Consider the following 9,538-nt stretch of genomic DNA (forward strand, 5'->3'; position numbering starts at 1 on the left):
ATTCCACATCAAATTTCAAATGGTAAATGAAACGTATTCTCTTGACAATAAACACGAATTCAATCACCCTTCACCATTTCAATTGATTGGAAAAAGGAAGTTGAGTACCAACCATAACCATTAACTTTTATTAAATCGCTAATAGTGTTGGTAATAGTGATATAATAAATTCAGATGATCCTAGATTTATTTGAAATATAAAGATGTAGTATTGTGTTAGCCTCCTAGGTCGCTGATTCAAATTTAAAACACCTAGGTCGCTGAACTCAAACCTCTTAATTGACATCTAATCAACCAAGAAATAATAAAAATCCAAACCAAACCGAGAAAAAAATAATAAACACGAAACTTAGTTATATCTCATGGCCTTATCCATGCGTCGCCAACCGACATAAACACTAGCTTAAAAGCATATATTATACACAAACGTATGAAAGCACATCATATATATTATATAGTCATATAAAGCTAACTACTTTCAATTAGTTGCACAATCTCCTTCAACTTTCTCTTCTTTATTCTTAATAGCCGTGCGAGTGTTGTATAAATATGTAACATCGTATCTCTCTCTCATCGCTCACTCTCAGACAGTTAAAAAAATGTCTCTCTTCTTAACACTTCTCTACGTTTTCCTCTGCAACTCAATTACTCTCTCATCATCTCTCTCTCTCCACTTCCCTCTCACATCTCTCCGTCTCACTACAACCAGTAACTCATCCACCTCCTCTTCTTCCCTCCAAACCTCCCTAGCCTCTCGCCGGAATCCATCTCAGTCGTCATCATCTCCTCCGTACAATTTCCGATCAAACTTCAAATACTCGATGGCTCTGATTCTCTCTCTTCCGATTGGGACACCTGCTCAGACTCAAGAGCTTGTCCTCGACACAGGGAGTCAACTCTCGTGGATCCAGTGCCATCGCAAGAAGAAGAAACCACCAACGACGTCGTTTGATCCTTCGCTGTCTTCATCCTTCTCCAACTTGCCTTGCTCTCATCCTTTCTGTAAACCAAGAATTCCCGATTTTACCCTTCCCACAACTTGCGACTCGAACCGTCTCTGTCACTACTCTTACTTCTACGCAGACGGAACCTACGCCGAAGGCAATCTCGTCAAAGAAAAGTTCACCTTCTCGAGTACCCAAACTACCCCTCCTTTGATTCTAGGCTGTGCTGCCGAGTCTACAGACGACAGGGGTATTTTGGGGATGAATCTTGGTCGTCTTTCTTTCATCTCGCAAGCGAAAATATCCAAGTTCTCTTATTGCATTCCAACCAGGTCGAACCGGCCCGGTTTTACCCCGACAGGGTCTTTCTACCTCGGGGAAAATCCCATCTCTCGACAATTCAAATACGTCTCTCTTTTGACTTTTCCTCAGAGTCAACGCATGCCGAATCTAGACCCTCTGGCTTATACAGTACCTTTGCAAGGTATCCGAATCGGACAAAAGAGGCTAGATATCCCAGCCTCTGTTTTTAGACCCGATGCTGGCGGGTCGGGTCAAACCATGGTCGATTCGGGTTCTGAATTCACTCACTTGGTCGACGTGGCGTATGATAAAGTGAGGGAAGAAATAGTGAACCGTGTAGGGCCCAGAATGAAAAAAGGTTACGTCTACGGCGAAACGGCTGACATGTGTTTTGATGGAAACAATCCTATGGAGATCGGACGGTTTATAGGAGATCTTGCGTTTGAGTTCGGGAGAGGAGTGGAGATTCTCGTTGAAAAACAAAGGCTTCTTATTAACGTAGGAGGCGGGGTCCACTGTGTTGGCATCGGACGGTCAAGCATGCTCGGTGCAGCTAGTAATATAATCGGGAACGTTCATCAGCAGAATCTATGGGTTGAGTTTGATGTAATCAATAAGAGAGTGGGTTTCAGTAAAGCTGACTGCAGCAGATCATTACCTTAATGAGAAGGCTCCAGTATTTATCTACGGTCGTGCGTATTATTCGAAAATGTTCCCCGATTATGATCATCTTTGGGTGATTGTTCGATCGGACAGTGTATATTATTAGATCAGTTTTATTCTGGGACTGTGTGGTCCCGTTAGAAGGACATCTGTCTGAAGCAAACTTGTTCTCTTATTAAACTATGTAACTATAATAATCAAATGGTTCATGTACGTGTTAATTCCTGTCACATGTATTATATTGTTTCTGTTCAATATAACTTGTAGACTTGTTTTTACAAAAGTCTTCAGGTCTTTCATTGGTTTTTTTACAATGTTAACTACTAAAAAATAGATTTCGGAAACTAGAAAATGAACAAAAGACGATCATAAACTTGACTTAAAACCTACCTTCTCTCTTATCGAATTCTCATATTTTAGAGCAATAAAAGATTTCCAGTGAATCAGAATATTTTCCAATTTGCTCGGAATCATTAGTTTTTTTTGTTTCATTGATTCTCTTCATCTGTAAATTATCGTTTCCAATCCTTTTCATTTTTAGGTCAGATTTTACTTGATTTCGATATGATTGGTTCTTTTGATTAGTATCTGATAATAAATCTGCTGATTAGTTCTATAACTAAATCTCAAATTCTAAATTATTTTGCTCTTTATTTTTTTTTGCATATTTAAATCTTAATTAGATATTGCATGCGTTTTTTTTTCTGGTGATCTCGTCTTGTCGATCTTTATGTTTATGTGGGAGTAATATTTTAGAAGTAACCCTCTTTGTCTATGGTTGTGCATTTGACTAGAGGCAGAGCTTCTCAGCACACATGAAACTTTTTGTTCTCGTTCTTTTTCCTAAAACGATTCATCAATGGTTCAGTCGACTGTCATCCGTCGAAAACTGGAAAAAGAGTTTTTAGGTAAACCTTTAGGAACTCAACGATAGTGATGCACAATTCGTGGATTTTTTTTGGCAGCATTGTGACACCATCAACTATACATCTCGTACATAAACATAACCACATGTGCCACGGAAGTGCTGTTCTTTTTGATATTGCGGTTATCAATAAACTGCTGGATTAGACCATATTTGGGCTCAATTCAATCTACATATTCATAATCACAAGTTTTTCATATTTTTTATGATTTATCAAAAGAAAAGGGATAAATTTACAAAAACAAATAAAATTTCGTGACAAACTTAGAGAAATAACAATAGAAAAATATTGGTTGAACATATATATTAAATGATCTATTTTTAAAAGTAACAAATTTCTTAGTATTGATGATTTTAATTAAAATAATTACATTTTAAAACGTATGGAATACATATTATGTTATCTCATACTTCCTTCGTTTCAAATTAAATATCGGTGTAGAATGAAAATTTTGTTACAAAATAAATGCTGTTTTATAATTTCAATTTTATTTTTATTAATTTATCTCTTTTGTTTCTATTAAACTAAGATAAACAATAAATACTATGTGCTTCAAATGATTAAATAAGGGTTAATTTTAATGATTAAATAAAGGTAAATTTAAATATTTAATTTCTTAATTTATGTGCAAAATATTAGAATGAAAACTAACTTGAAACGTAGGGACAGCCGTAAATATTTTCCAAACAAAATTATTTTTTTTGCCTCCGCCACTGCGCAGGAATATCTTTTTGATAATCTGCACATTTCTTATTTATATACAGCTTATTGTCTCCAAAATGAAATAAAAAGACCAAAGGAGAAGACATACAAGAATGTATCGACTCTGTCCTCGTTTGTTGTATTGCGACGAACCAGTAAGACAAACTGAAAATTATATTACATCAAATAAATAAAAGAAAATAGAGATCACATAATAATATTTCTGGGGGTATAATATTAAATTGATCACATAATAGGACGATAGAAACTTAGAAAGTGTTCGTATCCGACAAAAAACGTGCTCGTTTTAATCATAAATTAAAGAAGATATATAAATTACTAGTGATGGATTTAGGGAGATATGCAATGTCAGAACCAACAAATACACATGATGCAAATGAACGACAATGACACATGATGATGAAATCGAGCAGAGCACTACTAATCAATTACCTCTGAGATACGGCAAGTCAGCAACGTCACCTTTTTGTTGTAATTTCATTTAAACTCTAGAGGAACCAGCCCCTTTAAGCTTCTCGTTTCCCTTTCTTCCCCATGAATCAACCCGTTTGATAGCGATAGCATTAATCACTTGTGTACTTTTTACTACTAATTCAGTCCAGGTAGTAAGAAACGTTAGAGGTTGCTCAAAAAAAAAAAAGTAAGAAACGTTAGATAAATAGATCATAAATCTTTTTATCCAAGAAAACCAATAAAGATATGAGAGATTTTTGAAGTTACAAACTCTGAGATCTTTTTTTTTTACTAAAGTGTAATCCAATATATAATGGCTTTTGTGCAAATTAGATATATAATACTTGAAACCTTTTGTGTATTGTTTTAAAATTTTGAATTTTATCTTCGAAAACGAAGAAGCAGCACCTTGCATAGTTGCATGAAAGGTCAGAGATGGGACCCAAAGATGAGCTGATAGATTTTTGGGGAGTAGCCCCAGTTCCAAGTCTTCCGCCGATCTCAAATTCACTTAGGATTTGATAATCCTCTTTTATTCCTGACAATGACGTTATTCATATTTTACTATTCTTATTTTAGTTTTCACTAGGTGTTTTTCTACACTATGTGCAGTAAAAAAATTTTAAAATATTTTTTAATAGATAAATATAAATTATATTTAATTTCTTATTAATATTATAAATTTTTTTTTCTTATCAATATTTTAATATAAATGTGCAGTGATTAAGATAAAAATTTCCAAAAATATATATCAGTATTAAATATAATTGTCCATGTCATATTTAACCATATGACATGTCATCAATCTTAATAGCCACGTCATAATTTTTTTGTGTGAAAACGATTGTAGAGAAGACATGTGGCAAATCACTTCTTAAATATAGATTCGGGGATTGTTTGTTTTATTCGTTTGCGTTTTGTTGATTCATGACTAATTATTATGAATATGTTATCATTGTTGCTGTTGCCGCCACTATTATCATGTACTGTAGTATTTTTTTTTTTTCAAATTCACGGTCACAACATTCTAAGATCTTATCCTCCTCATAGTCTCTTAGGAAAAACACGTGTTATTTAAATGATTCTGTCGACTATTAGTTGTAACTTGTAACCCTTAAACTAAAGCCCCACTCTCTCATTACCTTGTTTAATCATCGTAACTCAAGTGTTTGCAACAGCACCAAATCAATAGTTAAATGACTAAAAAGGAGCTTGAATTATTAGTACTATACTCTTTACATATACCACATTGATTTGATATTGTTTAATGCCAATTCGACCATTTTTTTCTATTAAAACTAAATTTTATCATTTGATCAAGCTAGTACCAAATCCACTGATAAAAGAATTACGCCAATACGCTCATGAAGGTTTCGTAGATCATACCCTTGATTAGTAAGTTACATACTCTCTGTTCAACATCAATCAACTCTATGACTATCAATCAATCAGGGCCATTACTATGTGATTAAATCCTTTGAGACATTGGTTATATTTCTCTTTTGGACACATGGAGTGCATCCGAGAAAGAGAAGAAAGTGAAAGGTGAGAGAGATAGATCATTAAAGTCTCCTGGAAAACCAAGCATACACGTCCCTTTGAATTCAATTTTTACTTTAACCAAAATCCAGCATTAAAAGAAGGAAAAAAACATGAAAAATTAGTAGTTTAGTACTAGCTATGTTCTACTAAAGTACTTTTCCCCGAAATAAATTACAACCTTTTAAAAAAATTTACATATCAACGTTTGCAAGGTTTTTACTTTGCTATAATATTACTGAGATCAAGACACCATTAGACTTATTGCTTAACTTAAAAACGGAAAAGGTAGATACATTATTTCATTATCTCCTGTAAAATAGTGTTGCAAAGATAGCTGAGTGATTTCACGTCTTTATGATTGCTGCCACCAGGGGCGAATCCAGAATAGTTTTTTTTTGTGGGTGCAAAATTTAAAAATGGACTAAAAGGGGATTTGAACTTGAGACTATTAGGGGGTGCACAAGAAAAATAAACCATCTTTTCTAGCTGATTTCTTTGTACATTTACATACAAAAAAATTAATATCTATAAAATTAGGGGTGCAAGTGCCACCATAGTGGTAGCTGTGGCTTCGCCCCTGGCTGCCACACTTCTCACTTATGAGATCAGGGACCATCTTTGGATTACAATCGTAATTCATATATTTAAATGGTGACTCTACTGGTGCATATCTATGAACAGCTGTTATGTTAAAGTGGATATAAATAGTCAAAAGCAGCGGTTTCGTGCTCTATAACATTTCGGAAGTTTATTATATAAGCACTATACTCCAAGTAAAGTGGACATAAATCATTTTCCAAAGTGCCAGTTGTAATAATCTAGTAATCCTTAAATTCTTGATTTATTTCCCTTCATTTAATTCCTAGCTTTTTGATGAAGTTAGAGTACTATATAAATGGATTTATTGTATGGCAGTATGCCAGAATTAAGACCATTAGACTATACATTTATTGTATGATAGAGTCAAAGCAATTTGTTCAAGAGACTTTTATTCATAATGTAATTAATAGCTAAGACAAAGATGAAAACGCGTGAATGAAACATGACAAAGGATCCAATAACTCAGAATATATTTTGATTCGCAGGCTTTGTGCCCAAGGGAGGCTGAGAAGCAGTGGGCAGATTGTGTTTGGTACAAGGGCTCCATTCCTAAGCATTAATTCATTCAATATTTGGGTGTCAAATCTAGATAGACTGCCTACTAGGGTCAGATTGGCCTCCTGGGGACTACAAATCCCCACTTCATGCTGCTTATGTTCAAGAGAATCCGAGACAAGACACCATATTCTTCTAACTTGTCATTTCAGCAGGGACGTTTGTAAGCAAGTACTCAGACTGAACCCACCATGATTACTTTTCAGAGATTTGAACGAGCTCCTTTCATGGAGTAGAATGTCAACTGAACACAGCCCATCAATCCTTCGAAAAGTCGGGAAACAAGCTACAATCTTCCATCTCTGGAAACAGAGGAACAATGCATACGATAACAGTTGTGCGGTTGATCCTGCTATGATATCGAGACTAATCTATAGAGATGTGAAGAACATAATTCTGGAAAGAAGAAATAGGGAGCAATTTCGATACCTATTGACTCTTTGGATCATGTAATTTTCTGGTCATTAGTGTCAATTAGGACTAGGCATTTTATCCCTTAAATTTGATTTGATCTGTTATTTGTTTCGATTTGATTCAAAAAGTTCGGATATGGTAAAGTTTCGAAGCAAAACAAATACTAAAATTTAATACCCGTTAAAAACAAAGAAAATCATAAATACTAAAATTTTAATAACCAGATATCCGCTCAACTCCGACAGCTATATAAATACATATATATATATATATATTGATTAAATGTAGATTTTTAAATGTATAAGTTTATATAATTGTTATTATCATATGATTTAATAAATTATATTCACATTGTTACTTATAAAGGTAGTAAAATAAAAAACTCAGAAACTTTTTATGATATTTATAGTTTTTTCTTAAGTTTGTCTTTTTTATATGTCATATAAAATATTTTAAAGAACAAACTTTAGATTGTTTATATTAACTAAAACAAAATGATATATGCGTAAGTATTCACAAATATCCGCAAATATCTAAATATTTTCCAGATATCCTGATAACCATATTTTTCCGGAGCAAAGCAAACTGAAAAATCTGATATCCCTTAACATACAAAACAAATCACAAATACTTCAAAAAATAACAATGCCCATTTTTCTCTGCTTTGTTTTTACCAAAGTAGAGAATCCTTAGAATTTCTTTTGTAAAATCTGAACATCATTAATATGACAATAGCATTCTTAGGCTGCGAATGTTTAGTGTGGTTCATGTTCCATGTAAAACGCCATTTGGTTACCATTCAAGCAAACTTTAGTATTATGTTTCTAATTAAAATAAAAAAAAATTAAAAAATGCAAATACAGATAACTTCTTGATAGACCGCACCTAGAAATAAGAAGAAGAAGAAAGGGTGTGGTTTTTTTTTTCCAACTGGTTTTGATTGATGAAACAAGGGAACATACAAGACTGAACAACTAAATCCGGCGGAAACACGTTAACATCCCCATAAACTTATAGCACACACAGGGGAAGCTCAACCCCAAGCAACGGGTGCCATACAAAAATTACTACAAACACAATATCAATCTTAACTTTTGCATCCAGTCTCGAACACAAACCTAGTCTTGAACACAAAACTTAAGGAAGAGAATAGAGATAAGACTTCTGAGTTTTGAGTTTTGACGAGCCGGACAACTTGCCGCGAGAAGAAAGGGTGTGGTTATATCACAGTTTAGCTGCTTAGCTATTTTATTATTATTATTATTATTATTATTATTATTATTTCATGAAAAAGGTGTAGTATTCTTTTTATATGTTTTTTTCTTTATTATACTATCCCATTTCTAGAGATATTAGTATAATTTTTTTAAAATTATACAGAGGTATCATGGCCCCACAAAATTGGTCCAGACTAGTCACGTGTTGCCACATGTCGGTCCTCTGTCTCTGGCGATGCCAAAATGTTAATTTCCCAGTGGCCGGGATTCGAACCCAGATGACGGAACTCACAGCTGTGAACCCTTTACCAACTGAGCTAGAAGCCCCGGTTTTTAGTATAATTTTATAAAATACATAAATGGTAATGTATATTTTTTTGATTAATTTACATACTTCTTTTACGATTAATGTGTTCCAAAATTTTATTTAAATACTAATTATAATATGATTGACTTATAAAATGAATCTAATTTATAACAGTTTTTTATTATTATTTTTACTTGCCTCACATTATAATATGTCAACTAATTTTAATGACAAGAATCCTTATAATATTACCTTCTTTATTTAAAGATAATTATTTTTATTTTTTCACATATATTAAAAATACATTAAATCATTATCATAAATGTATCATTTTCTAAATTTTTTAATTTTTAAGATAATTAGCACAATTATTTTTTTAAAAAGAAAATAAATATCGACTAGAAAATCTCAGTAATAACATATTAAATTTCATATATATATAAAAATTTAACTATATATATTAAAATTATATTATTATTAATAATTTATTTTAGTTTATAAAATATAAATATATTATATATATCCCGTATTTATACTATTTATTATATGTGTCACAATTCATACATTATTTTGAACCGCTTATTTTAGACGAATAACAGTTGTTCTGCAGTATACGGTTTCTTTATACAAACTGCAACTAAACCGCACCGCAGTATCTAATCCGTTTATGATGTACCGCTTAATCCGCTGTTACCATTTAGAGCCTTAAAAAAATATTCAAATATATGTGTACATGAAGAACAAGAAGAATGCCATTTTCTAAGGCTAAAATCACATATAAAAAGATGGTCAAATAATATGTCTTCACTCACACATAGTTAAAGAAATTTTCACCAAAGCACAAACTGACAACCAGATATTGGGTCAGTTTTTTTTTCAATTCTTTTTTTT

At 32.8% G+C, this 9,538-nt stretch overlaps 1 protein-coding gene across 1 annotated transcript; it reads left to right on the top strand.

Annotated features, from left to right (window-relative positions):
- Window positions 1–480: 480 nt before the first annotated feature.
- LOC108855706 (aspartic proteinase PCS1) lies at window positions 481–2,118 on the top strand. Its single transcript, XM_018629584.2, has one exon. It carries the CDS (start codon window positions 600–602, stop codon window positions 1,908–1,910), a length of 1,311 nt encoding a protein of 436 aa, XP_018485086.1. The 5' UTR covers window positions 481–599; the 3' UTR covers window positions 1,911–2,118.
- Window positions 2,119–9,538: the final 7,420 nt, after the last annotated feature.

Source organism: Raphanus sativus, chromosome 4, assembly GCF_000801105.2.
Source record: "Raphanus sativus cultivar WK10039 chromosome 4, ASM80110v3, whole genome shotgun sequence".
Classification (NCBI taxonomy): Eukaryota; Viridiplantae; Streptophyta; class Magnoliopsida; order Brassicales; family Brassicaceae; genus Raphanus; species Raphanus sativus.